Source organism: Sinohyriopsis cumingii, chromosome 12 (genome assembly GCF_028554795.1).
Source record: "Sinohyriopsis cumingii isolate HCF-2022 chromosome 12, ASM2855479v2, whole genome shotgun sequence".
In the NCBI taxonomy this organism is placed as follows: domain Eukaryota; kingdom Metazoa; phylum Mollusca; class Bivalvia; order Unionida; family Unionidae; genus Sinohyriopsis; species Sinohyriopsis cumingii.
In genome coordinates this window covers 12,484,155-12,510,868 of record NC_142972.1, presented here as the reverse complement: position 1 = coordinate 12,510,868, position 26,714 = coordinate 12,484,155, and the positions used below count along the sequence as shown (strand labels likewise).

Here is a 26,714-nt window from a genome sequence, read left to right as displayed (position 1 = left end):
ATCAACCAACCAACACTTTATTACCTAAAATAAGACTGTTTAAGCCCTCTTAATTAAAGTTTATTTGCTATTTCATGGTTCACGTCATGGTCCATACCAAAGTTTCTTTGAAGTTAAATTTTTACTTCCCAAATAAAATGCAGAACAGGACTTCTATTGAAGTTGTAAGGTTAAAGTTAGGAGCAATGTAAATTTAGCAGTGTGAACCATCTATAAAACATGATTTCTACTGAAGTTGTAATGTTAAAGTTAGGAGCAACATAAATTTAGCAGTGTGAATCATCTCTAAAGCAAGCAAAATCAATCACAACTAAATTTCCGAACTGGATGACACATAAGTACAACAGCAAGGTAAGTCATTTTATACTTTACACATACAGCAATTACCACACAGAGATTAATCATTCTGGAATATATGAGTCATCGACATAAATGCATAATCATAAATGCAGTAACCATTGATTGTTATTAACATCTCCTCTAAAAGACAAAGGAGTAAATCTGCTATCTGTGGTACCAAGGCTTTAATGTGAGAGAGGTTTCTCTGCTCACAACACTGTCAGAAAAAGTACTTAGACCACCACAGACTTTGAAATTGGTGGAGCTTCTTGTCTAATCAATTATTTCTTTATTCACAGAAATATTTTTTTCCAATGGCTTCCTTGATACAAGCCAAGTGTACATGTTCAGAATTTCTGGGTTGGGACAGAAAACCTGCATTATGGAGAAGACAGGATTTTCCATTGAAGCTCCACCATTAGATTCAGGTGATTTGTTGACTCATGATTTCTTCCACTTGAGAGAAATAATCAGGATTAGTCTGCGTTGTATTCCCTTGCTTTCTGAATGACCTTGTGAATCAGATGTACTGAGACTGTCTCACTTTGCTACGAGGCCCATAAAATGTTTACCCCCATAAGTGTATATTCAAGAAATGAAAGAGGGTTTAATGGACTGTTCAGTCTCAATCAGTTGATTCCATCTGGACTAAGATCCCCTAGGACATAAAACCTGTCCTCCTGGAGTCTGGCAGATTTGAATGTGAATCTATTGTCACTGACACCAAATGCAAAAGGCAGAGACTTGAGGACTTAATTCCCATTTGCCACTAGACATACCTGATGAAACCAAACTTTTTTAATTAGACTGCCCCTTCCTGATAGTATCCATTAATATGATTGAAAATGTGGCCTTCACCTTCAGCATATTGATGTGAATGGAGTGTGCATGAAGGAAAAAAAACCAACCAATTTTTTGAAAAGCGGGCATCCATGCAGACTGATTTCCAAAAGTCTATTCTGAAGCAGGATGAATGCCATCAGTGAAGAGGTCCTATTTGCTGATATGGGACCTCATGTGATCTAAAACATATCGTCCAGTCGATAAAATATCTCCCACCACTATGATAAAAGGATCATCTGCAAAGTCTCATGTACAAGTGACCCAGAAAGAGAAGATACACATCTACTGAGAAGACCCAAGAGGCAAAGAAATCATTTGTTGAAAGTCAACTATCAAAGTAGCTGGAAGACACCACAGTCATGTTCTTGAGGGAGGCAATGTAAATCAGATAGACTGTGACCTTCACGTCCTGATGAATGATTTGTTATGACTGAATGAGATCAGATGTGTTTCTTTGCTGATAAGGAATTCAAAGCAAGACAGAAACAAAGGACTTTATGTCATTTATACAAAAGATTGTTCATCTTTTGCTTTTGGTGAATGTCATTTAGGTAATCCAATGTCAGGGATGTGGTGGTGGTTCTGATGTTTGACACAAACTGGTCCACGACTTTGGTAAATATGCATTCAGACTGAAGAGAAGAGCCTGAAATTGTATATATGATGTGCTTGAAAGCAAGACTACAGAATTTCAGGAAAAGCTGGGAACACGAGTATGAAGTGATGCTTCTTGGTTGTGTCTGATTGTATCAAAATTTCCATCTTGAATGTCATTGAGGACCAACCTTTGGGTTTCCATCCTATTGTTGAGAATTTAGGAGTAAAATGACAGTGAATTTGTGTTATGAATGATTGCTACTGCCCTTTTTGTGAGGAGTGAGGATGTTTTCTTGCTGCAGGATGTCAGCTTTGTATGGGCTTCTGGGGATGTCCTTTGCAAAGGGAGCCTTTGATAACAGTGGAGGGTCAAGGAATTTGATCTAGAAGTCATCTGAAACAACTTTCAAAATGTATGGTCCTCATAAATCTTCCCCCACAGCGATCTCTAAAATGAACAGCACAAGTAAAGCATTATTTTCTGCTGACTATTGGGAAGAAAAATGAAGCTGAAATCAGTCCTTCCATCTTTCCTACATTATTTTGTCTCTTGCTCTAGGAACTGGGTCCTAGTGGAAGAGTTTGGAGGAAGATTTCCCTATCAGGTTTCTCTTAAAGGAGTCCTTCCTACTTCTCTGGTCCCTCCTGGGATACGAAGCATGGGACTATGAGAGGCTTTTGCACCCTATATCTGATCTCCTTCATGTGGCCATTCAGTCAAAGATTGAAAGACAATGACTGATTTTGAGGACTGCCAAATGATCTTGGAGCAATGCTGACATGAAGAGGGAAGCATATCTCTCCATGACTCTCTCTCCAGGGCCAAATGATTAAATGCCTGTTAATGTTTTCAAACATGAATGGATATTTGATGGAGACTATCTGTTCATTTTTTATGAATCAGAATGCATTTTGTACATACAGATTTGTGCAGTCTTTCCCATACTGTTATAACACATTAGCTCTTTTTATTACATACTATAATTGCAATCCACTTATAAGACAGAAATGAGTAGTGTTTTTGAAAGATAAGTTTGAGTTTTTGCATCAGAAACAATACGTTTGAAGAGCATGTTATTATATTAATCCAAACACTATTAGTATGCAGCATATTTGATAAACTAAAGCAAATCTTGGGTAAAATTAGGTCTACATCATTCTTTTCTGACCATTTCTTTAGGTTAGTAATGAAGGCATTCCCCCAACACTTTTTCAACGCTTACCCCTACAACAAATTTGTAAGCAATATTGTGGTTTTATTCAAATTCTCAAAATAACTATCAGTGGACAGTTTATAATTACACTGACATACTGACTTGAGTATGGTTAATATTATACGATAAGGCCTATTTACAAATCAGTTTATGTGTTGTGTATTTTCCATATCAATGTCTTTCTTGCAAAACCAAATTAATTATTTGCACAGTCATTATGCCAGAATGACTGCTTTAAGTAGCAAGGAAATGCTGTCTGGTGAGGAAACACCTGGCTGCTAACCCCTACATGACTTTTATAGTGCAAACGTTATGCTTGGAAATGGGAATGACCACTGAAACTATGTAAGCACTATTTACTAGCAACTTATGTAGCAGGATTGACTGTGTTTGAGCCAGAATGCTGAAAGCTTAAGTGGAAGCATTCAAATGATGAAAGGAATCAATCCCTTTACCCAAGGGGAGACCACATTTATCTGACTTCTGTCTTGGTATGCTGCAGGCAATATTTTAGCACTTTTTAATACTTAAGAAGCCAAAAGACATGGCTAGTATCTATTTTACCTTCAGAGAGCTGGATTTATGAGGCAGATGTTTTTATAATTTATATTTACAAAGTAATGAATTTGAAAAGAAATTACATCAACATTCTAGACCTGCAGGAGCTCACAAGTTACCCCTATTAAGACAGTGACAGTTTTGATGAATGACCCATTAAATGTTTGATGGCAATAGGTATCAGAAATATTAAAGAGTTAATGCAAGTTTGCTACAGTCTTTTCTAAATAACATATTGGCAAATGGGAGACCTAACAAGCTAGAACTGTGATTCATTTTCTGTACCCTACTGGTACTTCAAAATCACTACTTCAAATTAAAGCACATGTCTATGCTCAGATACTTCTGAGTAAGACTTGGTGACATAATCAAAGAGGAAATTACTAACTTAGAAACAATTTTAACAAGAAACTGCTTTACCTGCCATTTATGCTTTCAACAGATTCTAGAAAAAGGTACAGCTCAATAAAGCTTACCTGTGGAAAAATATGCGCAAAGTTTCAAGAGAATCTGTATCTGATCAATCTGAGTTCTGTAACACTGAACTTCTTTCTGCCGAACTTTTATTGTCTTTGGAATGACATCATTCTCTTTGGGGTTTTTTTCTTGTAAACCCTGCCTGCTCTTTGCTAGCTCCAAAAACTTGTCTTTTGCTGACAGGATGTGGTCTAGATCTTCCAAAGCAACATGACCATTTAGTAAATCAGATATCAGCCTGTTCAGAAAATCAGTGCATTTTTCCAGCTGGGAAACACAGCTTTTCTGCAAGTAGTCACAAATCTTTCTGTCTCCACCTAAAATATTAAAACATTAATGTAACACGTAATTAAATCAGCTCCATATCCTACATATCTGCTATCACACACTGATGGAAATGAATGTAAGACTGATCTTAACTTGAAGCACTGATTGGGACAGCATTCATCATAAGGATTAAAGGTTAGAAGGAATTTGTTCTCAAAGCACAGACATGTTACTCCCCTTCTCCCCTCCCCTTTTGTGCCCCTAAGGCCACCATCATCACCATGACAGGAAAATTCAAGCAGGGTGAATAAAATCAAATTTTTTTATGTGTCAAATAGCAAGTCCCTCAATCTAAGGTCACAATCTAACATATTATACCTAGAAGTGGACGACATATGAAAATAAAAATATTTTGGTTATGTGGCCTTAAACAGAAATTAAGACTGATCTTAATGTATACAGCTGATAGTGACAGCATTAATCATAAACACTAATGACTAGAAAGAATTTGTTTTTAAAAGCAAAATCATGGATCCGCGTCTTCCACCCCAACCCCCACCAACCATCATGAAAAGAAAAATCAAGCAAGGTGAATTAAATAAAATTTTGTTATAAGTATGATATAGTTGGTCCCTGATTTTTAAGAGCATGGTGCATTATATTGTGACTAAAAGTAGATAACATTAAGTGCAAATATTAACAGTATCTTTGGACCAAATCTGACCTAATTTTGTTTATGTGACCTAAGTACTTTTCCTAGGTCTCTTATTGATCTTCTTTGTGAAAGTCTAGAATGTTCATTTGTGTGGAAGATGTGCAGAAAACCATTTGAAATGAAAAATGATGTCATTTTTTATGCTTATAACAATGTTGAAGAAAGCAATGCTAGTTCCAGTAAACCCTATATACAAAGGACACAAAAGGAACCATTTATATTTTTCCTTTGCAGACAGGTGTACCTTATATACTGCCTTAAATAAACACACATGAGGGGTCCAAACACAACAGAAGGAATCCAGAAATGTCCTTTCGGAACAAGTGTCTTTGATATGGAGGTATCTATGTATTCTGGCAGATGAATAAATATACATGATTATTGCTTACATGTAAAGCAGACCTTCCACACCCACTAACAACACATAAACCCTACATTTTAAAGTTATACAAAATATATAGATTTTGTGGGTTTAACATCATTTTTTAACACATGAAAGCCTACACATAGCAGCTAGTATATTTGGCATTTGAACAAATCGGAAAGACCCCAAAGCTTGTCAGAAAATCTTAGGCAAACAAAGCACAAAACAAATTAATGTTTGTAACACATGTAGATACATCCTAATGCAGCAAAAAACATCTACAACCCCTAAAATTCCAAAACGTTGAGAAAAATTCAAAAATTGCTAAATGAAATAATAATCTAATCAAGTCACCTACATATGCAAAGAAACATGAATTCCAGCAATCATAAGTCTAACTCAAGTTATTTCTTTTGCTAAAGTATTCTAACAAGGTTTAGTCAAACTAGTCCAAGTCCAAAAGGCTTCAAATGTCTTAGAAAAAGGCAATATTGCTGTAATAGCTTGAAAATCTAATCAGTTTAATTAATAACTCCAGAAATGGTTAGCCATTTGCTCACACAAATATACTCTCACCTCTAGTGCATCATAATCCTACCTTATCATGGACATGAGTTTATAGTAATAAAATAAAATGACTGGTTCCGTGATCTTCTGATGATGAACATAATATATACTAAGTTTCACAGCAATTCACAAAAAAATTTGATACTAATAATAATAAAAATAATAATGACTTTATTTAAAGAGGGTAACACAATTAGCTAAAAACTAATTTACCTTGAGGCCCTCATACAAAGGAATTTATTTATTTAAGTTGCATCTCTGAAGCCACTGGATATATTGGGTTTGGAAGAAGGAAATAGAGTGGGCATTTCTAATCTCAACTGGAATACTATTCCAGAGAAGAGTTCCAGAGTATTGGAAACTTTTTTTAAATAACTCCTTATATGGTTTGGGAATTTTATACTGTTTGGTAGACATGGATCGCAGGTGGGGAGTATTACCAGGTAGCCTATACTGGAATAGTGATTGTAAATATTCAGGAGCACTATTATGAGATATCCTGTACATTAATTTGTCTTTTCTCAAACAGATTCGGTCTTTAATAGGTAATATTTTTAACCTACCAGCTAAACTTTCCTTGCTTTCTTTCTGGATTGATATTAGCCCAAATGATCTTTTTTGAAGATATGCCAGCTTTGCTATGTTTTTATCATTTGAATTACCCCATACTGTACTACAGTAGTCCAAATAGGGTTGTATGTAACTGTTATAAAATAGTTTTCTGTGCCTTTCAGGGAGAAAATGTCTTATCCTACTGAGAAGCCATAAACTTGAATTGACTTTTTTACTGATATGTTTGATATGTTCGGTCCATGATAGGTTATTATCTACCAGAACACCAAGTAGTCTGTCATGACAGACCATTTGCAAATTTGTATCCTTCCATGTCAGACATAGTTCATCACTATCAAGATCTGTCCTTCTCTGCCGTGTTGAGATAAGTAATATTTTAGTTTTACCAGTATCTACCACCATGCCATTACATGTGCACTAGTTTTCCAGTTTGTTTAGGGCATTCTGTAAAGAAATTTCAAGATCATGCTTTGTGTTTTGGATGTCTGACAATGTTGTGTCATCTGCATAGAGATCTGAAGATGATATTGCGTCTCTTAGTAAAAGTGGTAGGTCAATAATAAATAAAATGAATAGTAATGGACCTAGAATTGAGCCTTGTGGTACTCCATATCTAATTGTTTCAGGTTCAGACAGAACATTATTTATGTAAACATGTTGTGTTCTCTCACTTAAGTAAGAAGTAAACCATCTAATTGTTCTTTCATCACATAGGTAGATTTTCAGTTTCTTCAAAAGGATTTCATGATCCACCATGTCAAAAGCTTTCCTGAAATCTACAAATACAGTTCCTATTATTCTACCTTGGTCAAGTGCTTGAAGCCATTTATCAGTTAGGGAGATCAAGGCAGTCTCACTGGAATGGTTCTAAATCCTGATTTATAAGAGTGTAACAACAAGTGTTTGGTTAAATATGACATGAATGAGTCATGAACATGTTTTTGCAATCAATTTTGACAAGTTTGGTAGTACTGAGATTGGTCGGTAGTTATCAGCATCATCCTTAGAACCAGATTTGTGAATAAGAGTTACTTTTGCAGTTTTCCATATTTTGGGGACAAATGAGGTTGCAATACTTAAATTAATTATGATAGAAGATGCATTTCACAAAATTCTGATACACTGCATCCAGCTTAAAGTCAAAAGGAAATAACTCAAAGAAAAATCATGAAATCAGAAGATCTGTTAATATATGGAATCAAAAGTGGAGGGGTCTGGCAATTAAGAGCTATAACTCCTCTAAACAATCATTCAGTATGCTAACAATCAACCTCAGCCAAGGTCTCATCAATAACAAGTAGAATACCAAAGTTGGTTGAAATTTACAAATCTGATCAAGAGATACTGTGTGGAAATGAAAGTCAGATCTGGCTGCAAAGAAAAGAGGTTCCTACGGCTGCTTATAAAATCAATTTACCTACAGCTCTCCTTTTATCAAAGTAACTAAGAATTTGATTATTGATGGAAATGACAAAATCTAATGATATTCTGTACTGATAAGAAACTGATGAAGAACTTAAATGGAAAATGTTTAATACTCAATATAAGAAGGATACAAGTGCAACATATTACATGCATATAACTTTTATCTAGCAAGGAAAACCTATCTTACAAGTGTAACATATTACATGCATATAACTTTTATCTAGCAAGGAAAACCTATCTTACAAGTGTAACATATTACATGCATATAACTTTTATCTAGCAAGGAAAACCTATCTTACAAGTGTAACATATTACATACATATAACTTATATCTAGCAAGAAAAACCCTGAAACTGTCAGGGCTGATGGATTCATGCAAAACTACAGTATATTAATTGATCACTGTAACATTACATAAATCACCAAACTGACATGTCTTAAAATGGAAATAATTTTCAGAAATATAACACTAAGCTTATCAGAGACACAGTCAAGCAATTACTAGTTTTGTCCTTTCATTAACACTGTTGCGGTGCTAATCAATGATTCAATATTTGCTACATTAAGTTCCCACATATTATACATGGGGTTTCCCCCTCCCCCGCCAAAAGTGGGTATTTTAGTTTTACAGTATCTATCCATATGTACATATGCATATCTATCACATGTCTTATACATGCACAAATATTTCACTGCTCAACTTGGCACGCAACTTCTCTACTGTGAGCTTTAATGAAAATTTTCTGAATTTCTGTGTCAAAATGTCTGTCACCCCAGGGAATTACAGGACAGTGTTAAAGGTTAAAAAAAATAATAATAACAAATGGTCAATTTTATCTGTTGATTATACTTTTCAACTTATTTTTTTTAAAGTTTTAAAATTACTAAAGATACTATACCATACGAATACATATAGTGTGTTGTTTGCAGTTCACCCTATGGTTCCTGGAATGAAGGGGTAGGACAGCATGGTGATTACATAATACAAGTGACATTATAGAAAGGTTAGACTGTAATTGTCTCTAAGATTAACAGATTTAAAAAAATAAGACAATACCAAGACATGTAATGATGGCCCTCAAATCAAAGATCTTTGAGAATACTAATGCATGGAATAAATTTTATTCCTCTCACTGAAATATGGGGCCCAAGGGAAGAAGTAAAAAGGTGAAAATATAGCACGAAATTAAGCCACGTTGTCATATTTTTATATATATATACTTTTGGTGTATGTAGGTCACATAGGAGCTATATAGAGGTGTTTACAATCCTTAATATTAATATTAATATTAATAATGAACCTGTTAATAAGTTTGGGAGATTTCCCATTGGATGGGTCAGTGAGGTGGGTTCTGTTGCACATAGAGTATTGTGACAGAAGTCACATATCAAGTAGAAAAATATTGTGATGCAAAGCCATAAGGGTCAATATAAGGACAAAGAGGTGGATATTCATATCATTCCTGTTTCCTACGTTCTTGCTTTAATATCAGTATGCAGATGAATTTAATGTTGTGTTTGGACTTAGTTTGAATGTAACTAATGAACAGAATTATTTACTGGAATTACAAAGTGCTCATAAAATGGCCTGCAGTAAATCAACATATTAGAATTGTTGTTCTTGAACTAACATAAGAAACATCATGTATGATATAATGCCCTTTTGGCATAGTTCATGGTTTAAACAGTGTCATGGAAGTGTGTGTACAAAAATACCTGTGCAATATATATGAACAAAAATGTAGATGGGTTTTGTTGCTGCATAAAGTGCTTCCTGGGGTTGTATAGTTTTGGCCTTGATGATTTAACAATCCTGATTTCTGTTCACTCAGGGCTGCACTCATAAAGTGCTGGCAGCAGGAAGCCTTTTTATTTTGAGTCCCCTGGCTGTGGATGTGACCATGGCCATAATACTTATAGTCCAAACTTGTACTGTATTGTCACAATCCAGCCAAGCCCTGCCACAAAGCTGTCCATTTTACTAAAGCAATATACAGCTGTAGAGGCATGTGAAAATGAAAACTGTATTTTTCTTGCTATCTGTTCTGAGTGATGAAATTGTTTAATATCTTGAATTTGTTGGATTTATTAAAAATGTTAGCATGTCAGACCTATGTCACATAATACTACGGTATTGGATAGAATGTAGTCTGTTCCAAGTTGAAATTTTGCTTGCTAAACCGACAAATTGAATTGAATTGTATGTTGTACACATTAAATGATGAGAAATGTTTGAGTATTATATGCCTGTCCAATGCTTAACAGTCCTGGATGTACACACCAGTGAGGTATAGATGACTTGAAATTACAGACCAATGAACTCAACTTCTGGTCAAAATATGTGGTCTTGAAATATACTTAATGTGTAAAAACCATAATTTTCTTATTGCACATACCATGACTATGCTTTCTGATTATTAGACCCCTAGATAATGGAAAAATTAAGTTATTGTGCAGAAGTGAAATTGGTTCACAGACAGAGATGGGTACATGGACAGACAACAGCCAGCTGGCTGGATGAATGAACAGATAACATTATAACATAATATACTCTAACTTAAGGTAGGTATATAAAAAATGGATGTTTTTTATGGTATGCCATCAACTTTCATCAACTTTTAATACAATATTGGCTTTCGTTACAAATGTATGAAAATTTGGACACCTGTATCAAGCATTTTTGGTCACGTATCACTTAAACTTGAGATCTGGAGTTATTTAAAGAACAGTATGATTTTACATATCAGTTGATATGAATAATATGAATAATAATATTTTCACATCAATGAAAGGAGGCCCAGGTGGATGAGTGGTCTAAACTGCTCACTTTTACTGATCACTGCCATCTCTGCACCTTTGTCTGTGCAAGTTCAAGTCTCAGGCTTGGCCAATATGGGTACATGAAAAAGCTTGCCAGTAGTATCCATAGGTTGGCAATTCTTGCTGGGGTTCACCCACATTCTTCCTCCAACCAATATACTAGCAGCCATGTACATCATGTGCTGAAAAATGGTGTTAAACCACAACAGCATCATTAAAATTTTGCAAATTTAATAAATTCAACATATTTTGAACATAAAATATTCACTATTTGCTGAATAGCAGTTCACATTTTGATGTTTGCTGTAAAGATATATATTGTCTTTTCAAATATTAAATTCAAAAACTTTTATGCTTAAAATTTTTTCATTTACAGCATATGCTGTGAACTTTAAAAATTTTTGTTAGATGTGAAAAGTATTGTTAGTTTTTTTACCAGTTACTCAGAGGCTTGAAATTACATCCCTTTACACCAATACTTACTGAAGAGTTCCATAAAGTGGGAAAATGGAGGCCAGTCTAACATGAAGGTGAGCATTTTGTGGTCTTCATGAATATCTTCTACTGCCATTCTCTTTGTCCATTGGCCTTCAAACAAGTGTGACAAAAGTTCTCCAAAACGTTTCATCTGGCTCTTATCAAAGTCAATCCACTTCACCATGTAACCATTCTCAATTGCCTTGAAATCAAATAAATAGTAAAAACTTAGGAAAAGATTTGATAAAATCTTAGTTATAATTAGAGGTCTATTACTAAAATTATATGAAATATCTAGTAAACAACAGACTGAGATAAACATATTTACTATAAAAACCAAAGTCAATGATTCAGGTTAGGTGGAAAATTAACTTGATTTTTTGGACAAGTTCAAGTCAAACATACAATGTCAAATAGCAATGAAATAAAAAATATTAAAAAATTAACAAACAATGCACAGTAAATATGCATAACAATCCACTTGAAAAGAGCAATAAATCCAACAAAAATAACAGAAGCACAGTGCGTAGTTGATATGCACATTTCAGATGATGACCATAAATTGTACACAGTTTCATGGCAATGCACGGAAAACTGTGAGAACAGATGTATTCACAAGATTCAATCACCAATTAAATCAATCTACATGTCAAAAGAAGCAAAAAACATGACAAAAGAGTGATTTCTTGTGTACATTCTTCAGATGATGGCCATAACTTTTCCCCCAAGTTTCATAATGATTAACCCTTTACCTCATGCAAGCACCTTTGGACACCTCTACTGCATTCGCATGGAAGTGCCTTTTGACGTTTCTACTACATTTACATGGAAGCACCTTTTGATGTCTGCTGTAAACATCAGTCATTTTAAGCCGGTTTTCAAAGCGCCACCTTCGGGGAAAACCCGCTATTAAATACTACATTCTTACGTCAGATCACATGGTCACTGTTTATGCTCTGGTCGATATCTGCTATTTAGAGTAACTGGTTCGTAATCTCCACTCTCCAAAATGGAGGTCGCAGATTTCATTCAGTACTTAAGAAGTTTTCACCATTAGAATCACAACTATGAAAGCTTCAATAACTTAGGTAAAGGCTCTGATATTGATGTAGCAGCAATTAGTTTTTATAAATTATCAAATTCTGATGGCTTAGTGATGAATACACAGACAAAATCTTGTAAATTTCGAGCATGAGAAATGGCAGGTACGGTTGGTCACGAGGTCTCACTGACTTGACGGTGAACGAGTTCTCTCAAGACTTTAAAGCACATACAAAATTCTTCTGTGAAAAATAATTACACAGCTATAACAATTGGACTTTACTCTTAAATTTTTCCACACATAACAGATGTGTACCAAAAATGTAAAATGTTAAAACTGCTGTTAAACGTAACATACACTACATTGCTTAACAGTTAACAGGCAGGCCTATGTGTATGGAGTCGAATAGGTAACAGGTGTTCTATTTATAGCATGCTGCACTTTGTCACTATGCTCTATTCACCATATTCTGCCAGAAGACAATAAGGGTAATAAGTCCAACAAACTTAAGTAGCAAAGTGTTTTGTCAATATGGACATCTTCAGGCAGTGATTAACATATTTACCAAGTTTCATGGCAATCCATAAAATAATGGCAAGAACAGTTGCATCTGGAATATGTGATGGATGGATGGATATGAGGATTCCTATATACCATTACTTCGACAAAAGCAGGGTTAAAAATTATATTCTATTAAGGATGAATGGGTACTCGGCACAGCCACCTGGACTCTGCAAGTTTTTGTACTACCTGGAAATACCCAGCCCATCTGGGTTTTAAGATAAAAATTTGATCTTGTTGGGTCAGGTCCCCCACTCCATCCACTGGAAGTAATAAAATAACATAAAACAAAAAAGTTGTATTCTTGATTAATATGGGGGTGAGAGAAGGTGGGTGGGGAAACTTAACAAAATGGGAGTGAAGAACCCTAAACCAATAAAAATCAACCCGGCTGGGTAGTCCCCTGCCAAGTACCATGAACAGGCAAAATTTTCCCATCCATCCATCCCTGTATTAAATATAAGTGATCAGTATAAGTGTTCCATGAACAATCGTTTTATAAAAATATTCTACCATACCCTATCTTTTCATTGCATATTCCCCAAACCAATCTCTCTTTGTTTTTAAGCCTCAACTATTGTTTAAAACATCTGGGATACAAATCCTTAAATCAACGATCCAGGAAGAATTTATTCTTGTTTTCTATAATTACCATATGACGTTAATCTTTGACAACTGTAATGATACATTTGATATGAATTCAAATAAGAATAGTGAATAAGAATAGTGTTTGAATTTTTCACCCCATGCATCTTTGAATAATAATAATAATAATAATAACATTATTTAAAGAAGTTCATTTAGTCAACTGACCAATCTTCCATGAGGCCTTCTACAATTATATTTGTACAGATTTATTCATGTTACTAACAGTGAGCATAGTGAAAATTAGTGACTGTTGTTTTATGTGCTTTGTTCATAGACTGTGAGATTCAGCTGATCAATATGTAATTCAGTTCAGGAAGCTCATCATGGATACATTAGGCAATTTCTATTATTTTTCAGTTAAGTAAAGTGATTTTATTATCTGAAACTTGATAGGTACATAACATAAACATCATTAGCATAGTAATTTGATCCTGATTGCTAAATCAAGTCTTGTCAGCAACAGAAGGTCTGGATCATGACTTCATGCTTCAATTACCATAATGATCCAGATATTCTGATGCTGACAACTCAACATGATTTAACAATAAAGATAACATGACTATGAGAGTTATATAAACTTTTTGTTTGATGTTTGTTCCTAGTTAATGGATTTTATCTGAAATAATTAGAGGGATTATTTATAAGAAGTGTAACATACTGACAGCTACGCAGAATGTCTTATACTTGACACCATGATTTCATTTGTGCTATACTTTAAAGTTAATTCTAAGACTGATGAAAGAAATCTTCCCATATTTCTTAACGTTTGCTGAACTTTTGCTAAGCAACATTACTGATTCAATGTTTGACCATTACTGATTAATTTCTGAACTTAGCTGAAGTATGAAAGATGCATTTTGCTGTAACAACCATCACATTATAAAAATTGCAGGACTAATTAAAACTCACTATGAATGGAACACACTCAGGTTATATGTGCTCAAACATGAGGCTCTATGCTCATCAAAAGTGAATTTCAGTCCAATTCCTTCTTTTAACTTTATATTCTCTCCTTTTAGTTTTAAATGTTCTCCTTTTAACTTTACATTTTCTAGAGAGATTGTGATGTACAGACTCTGCTCCATACAATGGTCAATGCTGGTAATATATTGCAGGATTTACACTGATTCAACACTGTCAAAATGTTTCATCTTACTCAAATACATTTTCTAATTACAACATAAATAGCAGAGGGAGTGGATTAATTACAAACTAAACTCATGCCAGGCATGGATATACAAAAATGTCCTAAAGTATTTAATGTTTTTCTAAGTATAATATTGTTGTAAAAAAAGAACACTTTTACCATCTGGTTAATGTAATTCATGTTATTACGTAAAGACTGTTCAGATCATTTGTATAGTGTTTATTGGTCCATACAGCACATTATGGACAGTGTTTCATCTTGGCAAATATATGTAGCAAAATGTGAGAAAGACTTTCTGAGGTCTAATGTCTTAATCAATTACAGTGTATTTAATGAAGTTATTGTACAGTTGTAAAACATTACATGGTGTATAAAATGCAATATAGCCCAAAAATCACTACTTGCCAATATGTGTATTATAACCATTGGAACATATTTACTAGGTGTAATTTAAAGAATTTGTTTCATGTTGGCACATACATGTAGTAAATGTGAGGAACACAAATTATGGAGTCAGAAGTCTAAATCAATGAAAGTGTATTGAATGAAAATTATTTGAGTCACTAAACATTACAGTGTGTCTAAAATACAATATCCCCACCCCACCCCACCCCCAAAAATCACTAATATCCAATGTTTGCATTATAACCATTGGAACATATTTTTCAGTCTAATTTAAAGAACTGGAACATATCATTAATGAAAATATAAGTTCTAGAAACAGAAAATAATCATTACATTTCTGATCTACCTACAAAAATTATGACAATGAAAGAAGAAAGTTGAATTCTTGCATACCTAACTAAAGAGTGTACGAGAAATTTGAAAAATACAATGCATTTATCACAAATAATGGAGACAGAGTATCTCTATTGTTCCCTGAGCAATAATTTTTTTAGAAAATGTAAACATTTTAGGAGGAAAAAGTGTTTGAAGCATATTTTACAATTAAAAGAAGAATATTACACATGTAGTTATTGTATCCTCAACGTTATGGTTATCATAATGAATATGGTGCTACGGCTCAATTGACATGGGTGTTCCATTCTAACTTTCACTGTTATTAGGGTGCAGACAACCAAACATAAAGAGAGTTGTACATGCACAGTGCATTGTTTATGTGAGTGAGATGATTCTGACAAGCAAGACAAGTATGATGTATGCATTACTATATATCATAATCTTGCTGACAAAACTTCTAATTAATTCTAATTAATTTTCTACTTTAAAGTCAAACTGAGACATCATTCCGGTTGATTTTATTTTTTTCTAATTGCATATAATTAAGAGGTGAATGCAAATTATTACTAACAAAAAGGACATGAAAATTAACTGTCTGTTCTAAATCAGAACTTCATTTATATTTGACACATGCTCAGTCTAAAAAATGTCAGTGAATAAGAAAATGATTCAAAACATCACTTGTATAAAACAGAAAATGGTAGTTATGCCTCTTTCATATCAGTATAATTGTTTGGTTTTAAAGTTTCAATGGTATTTTACAGACAAATTCAAATTTACAATATAATTACAAAATTTAAGTATAAAGAGCCATGTAGAATACCATTACAAATAGAACACCTGATATCTGACTGTCCTCTATAGACAGGTTTCATTTTACTTGATACCAACTGTAGGAAGATTCATATAATTTATTTTGTGTTTAGGAAATGAAATTAAAGATAATCCAAATATACTGTATCATATATCAGGGTCTCAAGATAACCCCAAATACTGGACTACAGATCTGTGTATACCTACTGTAAAGGCAAAATCGCTTAAACATGTCTGCAATCTGCAATGCAGGGTTTCCAATTCTGTACAGTAGAACTGTATGAGATCTTCTGCATCTGTTAGAGATAACTGAAAAAGAGAATATTCTCTCTATTAAGCATTAAGCTGTTAAATGGAGCTATCTTTAAAAAAAACTTAATTTTTTTTGACAATGGATTTATATTTGGCAACGTGGTATAACAAAAGAGTTAAAGAACACCATTAAATATATATTATATGCCAGACACTGTTTAACAATCCTCTATGTATCCACTAATAGCACATGACTGACTCTGTAAATTACTGACCAGTGGATGTCAATGACCCAGACCTTTGGTCAAGGTATGTAAGGTATGTGGTCATGAACAAAATTTATGTACAGAAACTTATTTGACTCACCATGACCATGACAATGACCTTCAATCTTTACACCCTGTAAATCAATGGGTTTCTTTCTTACTATATGTGCAAGCCACCCATGCTCAAAGTTTGAATAAGGAACCCGCTCAAGAACAACAACAAAAGATTTCAGCAAAGAATGTTTTTCTTTGAGTCATAATGACCCTGACCCTTGACATTTTGACAACAAAATCATTAGGTCTACTTCTTACCCAAGCGCAAGCTGTTCCCAAACCTTGGTCGAGGTGGATGGTCTAAAAACCAAAGCCATTAATGCATATCAAAACATTTATCTGCTTTCAGTCAAAGTGACACTAATGCTTGTCTTTTTGACTCCAAAATCAATGGGCTTTTTCATTACCCAAAATGTAAGTCACTCTCAAACATTGATAAAGGTACTTGGTTGATAACTGAAATTTCTTTACAAAATCATTTGTTATTTTTCAGCCAGAAAAGAGAGACTGTGACCTTTGACATTCTGAACCCAAGATCAAAAGACTACTACCTTAAAGTACAAGCTATCCTCAAAGTTTAGTCTAGGTCTGTGATGCAGAACTATTGTAGAAGTTTTTAAGCAGAAACCATTCTTCTTTCACTCAAAGTGACCCTGATCCTTGGCCTTTACATCCCAGAAATCAAGAGGTATCTTCCTTACCCAAAATACAAGCCATCAACAAAGTTTAGTCACTGTTGATTGCTGAGAAATCCAATTATTGTGAGGAATCCATTTTTATGCTTTCAGTCACAGTGACCCTTATCTCTGACCTTTTGACCACAAAATCAATAGCATTTTTCTTACTCAAGGTGTAAGACATCCACAAACCTTGGTGAAGGCGCTTGGTTGACAAGTGAACGTTTTATACAGAAACTAATTTTCATTTTTAACCACAGTGACATTGACGTTTGACCTTTTCATGCCAAATCAATAGGCTTCTTCCTGACCATATTAGCAAGCCATCCACTTAGTTTGCTTTTGGTCTGTCATGCAGAATCAATATGTTCATGCAAACTTTTTAGATAAGACAAATTAACTAATTATACCCATAACATTATTTTCAGGACATAATGTTTTCTTGTTACTACTAACTGAATCAAAGCATGTCTGATTCTGCAAGACTTTCATACATCCAAATGCTCAGATATATAAAAAGAAATTGTTTTCATTTGGCTGCTTTGTTGTGTGAAAATTGGTAAAAACTTCTTTTGTTTTGCTTTGTTTTTTACTTATTCAACCCAATGCATTTGCCTCCAGGTCTATTATTTCTCCGAAACTCAAATTCACCAAACTTTCTGGAAAGGTTCATCTGTCCATGAGCTATTTTGACCACTTTGCTTTAGATCTCACAAAAGGCAATCTAAAATTTAGAGAAAGAACTTGGGTTCTGAAGCCAGCAATTTGTTCACCCAAAAGGAATCGGGTCTAACAAGTTACTTTCTTTTCAGCTATTTTTTTAACTGGAGTAGAAAGATTTGTGACATTACTTGGTATCATTATAAAACTACATCTTTCATCTTTTTTCCAATGCCATCCAATATGGTCTATTTCTACTTGTGATGACACCAAGGAGCCCAGATGAGGAACCTCATGATGCCAAAAATGTAGCATTTTGGGACTAGTTAATAAAAAGTCTTTACCTTCTTTATCTTCTGCTGATAGATTATATGAATAAAGATGCAATTCTATCTTCATTTACATTAGTTCAAGTAATAGCCATTTTACAGCCAACTGAAGATTTTATGCATTTGTGTCCATATCTATCATTTAACAGATATGCACCAGCTCATGTGTCAGAATGGTTAACACATGTTAATAATTTACGTTGTTTTATAGACTGTGATCCAGACTGTGATATATGCAGACGGCCACTTACTGAAGGAACTGGCAGTATCACAAATCAAAAGGGAAATATCTGAATTAATTGCATATGCTTATGAAGATATTTTTTTCACAAAAATGTTGTATGCCACATATACCTGCCATTGAAAATGATGATGTCATTTTTAAATTGCTACACTAAAATTATTCAAGTAAATAAATATAGATTTGTCTCTCACAAATGCTAAAATTTATATGCATTGGTGAACATTTTACTCATAACATGGGAGTGGTGTAACAGTATCCCAATAGTTTTAAGTTATGAATAAACTAAGGGGCAAAGTCCCTACAGATATGACTGAAGCCTGGATCAATTTCAGGAGCATGTTGAAATTTGTCTTTTCATGGCCATATAAATCTGTCTTTTTATGCCCAGTAAAGTGTATATATGACTGTATGGTGGGGTTCTCAATGGTTGCTATGTTATAACCCTGGATTTAAGTTCCTGTAGGAAAGGAAATATCCCAGGATATTATCCAAAGGTCCGAGTCTGAAATGTGTTGGCATTTGGGTCACTGATAGCACATGCCAATTCTCTGACATGTGAGGCATACAACGCAGGAGCTATCTGAAATCTGACATAAAATCACTCCTAGTCCAAACTCCCAGGAGCAGGATCAGAGTTCCAAAAATGTTGATCCAATCTATACCAATAGCACCATCATTGACCCAGGTTTTATGTGTCTATGTCTCCCAATATAAGAGAACTTAATGGACATTATACATGTATAACTGACAAGTACATACAGATGGACTGTATCATAATATTCCACCGCTCTGGTGGCCTAAGTGGTTAGAGCATCCACCTCAGATGCAGGAGGTCATAGGTTCAAACCTCACCAAGTCATACCAAAGACTTATAAAAATTGTACTAACAGCTGCTTCACTTGGCACTCAGCATTAGGAGGTTGGTGTTAGGACTGGTTAGCCTAGCCTAGGGTCAGGATAATGTGACAGGGTGGGACATGATGCTACATGTCTGCAGCATGATGCCCCAATGCTAGACATCACTGTAAACTGACACACTGCAGACATCATAGTGATATGACTGAAAAATTGTTAAAGCTATGTTAAAAATCCAAATCACACACACACACAAGCACATTATTCCTATACTACTTCAAGATTGTTTTATGACGGGATAAAAAGGTTATCTTATCAACTCACTGGCTATTCTGCATATGTCTGACATCATACTGTATATACTCGCTTACGAGACAAACTGCAAACTGCACAGACCCAGATTCGCCATCACATAATGTGCCAGAAGATTTCAGTCTGTGCAGTTCATTAGGAGTTATCAGCAGAATAAACAGAACAGATCCTGATCTGCAAGCACATTATACTGTGGCAGATCAGTATCTTTGTTGTTTGCTGTATGACTTGACTTATAAGTGAGCATATAAACCAGGAAATGAACACAATGCAAGTTCAACTCCAATTTGCTAAAAAATGAACTTAAAAATAGTAGCTTATTTTTTATGATTCGGGCTTCTTGAGTAGCAAATATCCTAATTCTAATTTCAATCTGTGAGTTTTGTCAGTTTCAGTTCAAGAGAAACTATGAAAATGTAACTCTGAATACTAAATGCCAATATACATATCCTGCTACTTTAGGAGATATGAACTTTTGTAAACCCAAGGCAAATCATGTTCCATAAAGACAAAGCACAAGTATAACATAAATTATCATCAATGAACAAACCTTGATATCTCCCCCAAACAAGGGAAATAAATTGTTTATTATTCCAAATTGGGGAAACAAGATAAGGAAACAGAACTGAATGAGGGAGGAATGGTCAAATGAGAGAGACACAAAGTTCTGTTCCTTGACACATGACATTCTGTGCATAAGTACAATAATAGTTCATAACAAATTTTAAAACATAAATATTAAGTTTACAAGATGCCATATTGAAAGTTTGTGAAAAGTTTTATCTTTATCATTTCCTGATGGAAAAGCTTCCCATTTTAAACAGAATGTTGTACTCCTAATCACAATCCATGGAAACCTAAAGGAGAGCTCAAGTCTTATAAGCTTACGAAGACATTAAAATGATTAAATTTTCCTTTTGTTAAAAGAATGTATGTTAAATACTCAGTACTTTTTCCAGGAATTACTGAAAGCTGAAATATTCTTCCTATCTTGGAATTTTCCAGACAAGAGAGAACAGTATGTAAAAACTGTGTTGTTGGTGAAAAAACATTACTAGATTATCAAGATAATCCACTCAATGACACTCAAATAGAAAATGACCATGATTTCATGATGTTATTTAGCAATGACCATAATAAGCTATGAAACTAAAGCAGGTTCAAGGTTTTATTAATATCATGGGGAAAAGCAGGTTCAAGGTTTTATTAATATCATGGGGAAAATACATGTGCTGAATTTTCATGCACTCACTCATATACTCTCCTTAAGAGGGCCTCAAGAGAGAATAGTCCTTGACTAATGAGTCACCCTCTATAAATAAAGCATTATTGTTATTATTATTATTATCATTATTCAAAGCAATTTGATGATTTTTGGTAAGGATTTATATAAATGCAAATCCTTAGGATAAAACACTAAAATACTGGTGTTCTGCAATTACCATCTCAAACAAGAAATTTGTATTTATGACATAGATGCACTGACCAATCAAATGGCAAATTGTAATGTCAACACTGGCCATAAGATTGTAAACTTTTTGTTCAATAATGGTGAAATCTGAACTTGACCTATTTCATCTTATGTTAAACCTCAAACCAAATTTAGATTCAATCTATTCAGTCCAAAAAACAAAATAGGCAATGGATATGACACATGGCATGACATAGGCAACACTATATGCCTGTTTCACAGATATATATGTCAGGGGCATAACAACTACCAAACTTTACATAGAAATAATCTTGCCTCTTGCTCCAATATGTGATTGAAGTCTTGTAAAATCCCTTTACTCCACTTCTGAGCAACAGCTGGTGACTTCAGATCCTCTGGCGAAAGCAAACTGCTCCAAGCCTATGAGATGTAAATATAGACACTCAAAGATGATGCTAATTATTAATAAATGTCTAAATCTAAAGGATACATCACATATTATCCACAACTATGACCTACCTTTGGATCTTTTACATCTCCAACTTGCCTATGTGCAAAATCTAATTAATTTCAGTAAATACAAACAGGTCCTAGTGTCAGAAAACTGCCTCAGAACAAATATTGAACTTGGGCTCAAAAGTTCAAAAGTTTGGTACTTAAAATGCTTCATTATCAGTAAAATTTAACATTCATTTGGACATACAAGCAAAAGATAATTCAAACATTTTAGTGGTTCAAATTTTATTATGGGCTCTTTATTAAAGAATCCAAACGTTAAAATATTTAACACGATTTCAACATCTGTTCTCAAACAGTTAATGACAACAGGGCTAGGAAATTTTATGTTCATGGACATTAAAGCGCAAACACTCTATTGATAACACTAATGATCTAAGACATATCATACACTAATTGCCCATAACACTAATGATCTAAGACATATCATACACTAATTTTCCATGACTAGATGAGTTTGAAGTTTTCATAAACTGTTGTGGCCCCGAGTGGTCTAAAGCGCTCTCCATTACGGATCACTGCCATCTCACCTCTGTCTGCATGAGTTCAAGTCTCGGATTCAGCCAATGTGGGTATGTGAGAAAGCTTGCCAGTAGCTTCTCGAGGGTCAGTGGTTCTTTCCGGGGAATTCCCAGGTTCTTCCTCCACCATTAATACTGGCCGCCATTTATAGCCTATTGTGTGCTGAAAAATGGCGTTAAAACCTACAATAACAACAACAACAACAACTTCATACACTGTCAACAAACCTTCCAATTTGCCTGATGTTCCACCCACCAAGGCAAATGCAAAATCACATCTGTATTTCACTAGCTCACAAATTTCTCAATCAAGTTGTCCCCAGCTAGAACAGAGGACTTCACTTATCTGAAGTACATGTATACATGTCATCTGTTTGACTCTGGTCTGCTTAGTTGTTAGTACTGAATCAGGCAATGTATTGCTACCACATTACTATATAAAACCTAAATTAGATTTATTGTCAATACTTTCAAGAACCTAATAAACCTGGAGGGAGGTAGAGAGATATGCATCAACTCAGCATTGTAGGAACCCACTGCCTGCTAGATGAAATTCCACTATTTCAAGTGTGACTGTTTTGTATGAAGGTTCCTTTCTGAACCACAAATTCACTGAATCTTATTTAAAACTGGAAATAGTATGATAAATTTATTTTAAAGCTGCACTTTTTGCCAAGCTGCTTATTCATATAATATAGACAGCATCTAAGAAGACCAAACCAATAATACATTAAGCTTTTTTAAAAAAAAATTCAAAATATTCTTTTTTTTGTATGTCACAAAAGAACTTATAGTAACACCAGAAACATTACTGGAGGCTATATTGTGGCAATTTCCTTTAAAAAGCATTCTCTACTACTGTTTCCAGTATTGACATTAGTGAAAAAAATATCAAAATAATATTACTCATCATTTACCTCTATTTCAATTGCATCCCTTGACATAAAGCTGATACAAACAACCAGTGACTTTTTTGTTACTAATGTTAGAAAGGAAACAAAGTTATTACTATTTTTAATAACAAAAACATATATCAATTTTTAAAAAAAAATTAACATGATTTCAACATCTATGCTCAAAACAGTTTTTGACAACAGTGGTAAGAAATTCTGTTCCCTTGCCTTATATAATATGGAACAGAAAGGACATTTCCCATCAAGACCTGTTGCTTCCTATCACATGAACTGAGTCATGAAATCTATGACAATGTAGCTGACTTACAAGAATATCATCAGAAATCAGACCAAAGGCACTCTTAAATATATATGGCAAAACTGCCACAGAGCCACAGGCATGGGGTGATGAAATCACCAAAAAAAAAAAATATATATAAAAATTCAAACTGCTTTTTTTCCTCAGATAGTGCTCAGGAATTTTCACCAAATTTGTCAGAAAGCATTCTGGCATTAGGGGCTTTCAAAAATTTAAATAAATGATGCCAATCTGCTATCAAATATGATCACTGTTACTAAATAGAAAATCCTTCCAATGACTTCTTGTTGAAAGCCACTCAACAGAATTCAACCAAATTTGACCAAAAAATATCTTGACATGAAGGGCATTTAATTTTCTCCAAATTATGCCAATCTGCCATCAAATATAGCTTCTGTTAATCATAATAGACAAACCTAAAAATAACTTAATATAAACCCTAAACATAAACTTATAACATCCCACTTAGCAGAATTTTAGTAAATTTATAGAAATCAAGACCTTTCACATTTATATAAATCATATCAATTAGACACTAAATATGGCCACTGTCACCAAAAATAGAAGAAAAGATACCAAACTTTTAGACAAATAAGCTATAAACCATAAACATAAGTTGATACAGTTGGACTGCTATGTAATACTATATGTTAATACTCTAGCTGCACCTGCTATTATGCTGCAAACTTCTTTTGTTTTCTTTTTATGTTCACTGTTAATCAAAAACATTCTTAAACAAATATATGGATTTTTCCATGAATATGAATAAACATAACATAATATTCTATAATGCTTACTGAAAAGTACATTTTAATGTCTGTTGATCTGAAAAAGCAGAACTTTATACTGAGCCAGTCACTTCTGATTTGATTACAGATTTGCATGAGTATATCTATGTGGGGTTGTGATGTCTCGATATTCACTTGGATGCTGTCATAAAATGTGACTGCCTGCAGAAACACTTGAACCACTTCTGCTACAAGGTCATGTAGTTCACTTTTGTATATTTCTTTAAGTGTGGTCTTAACCATGCCTCCAGCAATCTGGTATGTCAACTGTGCATGGTGATGTAGAGATTCGTCAGACCTAGAATGTATGAGGAAAGTCATCAGCTTAACGGTTTCATGACATGCCATAAAAAGTATCAACTTGGCTCTGAACTTACTGTTTAAAGTGTCCTGGCACCCACTGTAAGATCATTGAGCTTTTGTGTATTATACACATTACTTTCCAGCAGCTGAGTACTTCTCAACACTTTCATTCTAAAACCTGTCTTAATAAATTAATTGCAATATTTATATTCCATAAAGAGAAATCATATTCAAAAGCATTACATATGCCTGTAATTTGATTACAAAACCCATTTTGCATACAAAATTAAATCCTCCTAGATATTCCCTGACACTTGTTTGTGACTAATCAGAAAACACACTCTTACTTTTTATTGATATAGGCTGTTTACATAAAATGCAACATCAAAGATCATTAATGCAGCTTTGAAGATTGCAGTTTTTTTTTAATCAAAATGCTACATTTTAATTAACTGTATGGGTGAAGTGATACACCTGCGCCATATATTGATATGATTCATGATACGCAGTCTATGAAACAATATGTTATCAATACACATATTACCTTGGTCTTTCCATTTTTAGAAGGTCTGTCAGTGGTAGGCGGTGCCATGTTTTGTGGTTTACTGGTTGTATTTCCAGTATACAGATTACAGACAGACATATACTTTGCATCTATTTATATGCCATTCTCATCCAAGACAAAATAACAAACATACTTTTAAACTGACTACGTATTAGTTATCAGAGATTTGTATTCAACACTTTAGGCCATTTAAGGCTGTTCCCTTTGATCAGATGCAGGACTCACTTTAGCCACCAGATATTGGTATTTTGATAAATATCTTTAGTTCTTAATTTCATTTTTTAAATTCTTTTTTATTCTGTTTATCTTAACCCCGCTAGGGAAAGAGTTTCATATCACATGATCTCACATGATTAAATTGTTTGAAAAAAGAAATAGAAATTATATACTACTTTTAAATTGTCTGTATATTAATTTAGCTTGGTATTCTGCCTTTTCTACATTTGCTGAAAAGGTGAGTGACCAGCACGCCATCTATTTTTGTTCATCCAGGACTCATATTTAAAACAATTTTCAGGATAAATCCATTAACACTTTTCCCAGCTCCAATAATTATAGGTTATTGCATTTGTATGGGAAAATATGAACGAGTTTTTTGGATGGAAATACTGCACGACCATGGGAATGCATTATATCCATCCGACAAAACAAGTTCAAATGCATTAACCTTTTTATTATATGCTGATTTTCTTATTCTACCTAAGGCTTAATTATATAAGCATTAATACACTACAAGAAACAAAGTAAATCAATGTATGCTGTATTCCAAACTAAATACACAAGAGCAGATTCATCATTACACAACAACAACATTATTAATGTGTACAAAACTCTGCCCAGATAAATTTAAACTTAGTCACATGCTAGACATAACTTTCGAAAGAAAATGGCATTTTGGTCTACTTAAAATTGAAATTTGGAGTCATATTGTGAACGAATGCACATTGTAACAACTTTTCCATTTGATCTGGAATGAATAGATTTTGGTATTTTTGTCAATTCTACGGAATTTCGTGATTATGGACTGGATTTATCTGTACCAATTATACATAAAATACATTAGATTTCAGCAGCATGTTGACATTTACAAGTGTGTTTCTGTTCTGTCACTGAATGTTTGAAATCTTAATGTGGGAAAAATATGAAATCTTTCAATTGCAATTATCAAAAGGATGCTATGGAATATAATGTTTATTTCATTTTGAGTGGAGTAAGGAGGATGTAACTGCAAATGGAATATAGTCGAAATTACAGTACAATTTCGGATTGTATAATCAAGCTTGAGAACCCATGACATGGCTCATGTAATTTGGATTTGCAGAACTACAAAAGTACATTTTGAGGAAATTCTGGATGTAAAACTGTAAATATATTTTTTGTCATTCTTAATACCAGCTAAAGAAGACAATTTATGTCTTGTCACTTGCATGTTATTTGTAAGGATCCTGTCTGGCATCTATAGCTAGCCTAAATCCAAAACAATGTATCAAGAAAGTTAAGGAGGAATGTGGTAAAGCAGCTGGTATGTGGCAGTCCACGA

The 26,714-nt window shown here is 33.9% G+C and overlaps 1 protein-coding gene across 1 annotated transcript in view; it reads right to left on the bottom strand.

Annotated features, from left to right (window-relative positions):
• The window catches only part of LOC149786015 (E3 ubiquitin-protein ligase rnf213-alpha-like), a 431,187-nt gene that overhangs the window by 312,245 nt on the left and 92,228 nt on the right, over window positions 1-26,714 (bottom strand). Inside the window, exons 13-17 of the mRNA XM_089978093.1 lie at window positions 24,316-24,604; window positions 21,585-21,689; window positions 16,396-16,497; window positions 11,243-11,438; window positions 4,028-4,345 (exon numbers count right to left, since the gene is read on the bottom strand). Of these exons, the coding sequence (XP_089834219.1) occupies window positions 4,028-4,345; window positions 11,243-11,438; window positions 16,396-16,497; window positions 21,585-21,689; window positions 24,316-24,604 (1,010 nt within the window). The remainder of the gene's footprint in view (window positions 1-4,027; window positions 4,346-11,242; window positions 11,439-16,395; window positions 16,498-21,584; window positions 21,690-24,315; window positions 24,605-26,714) is intronic.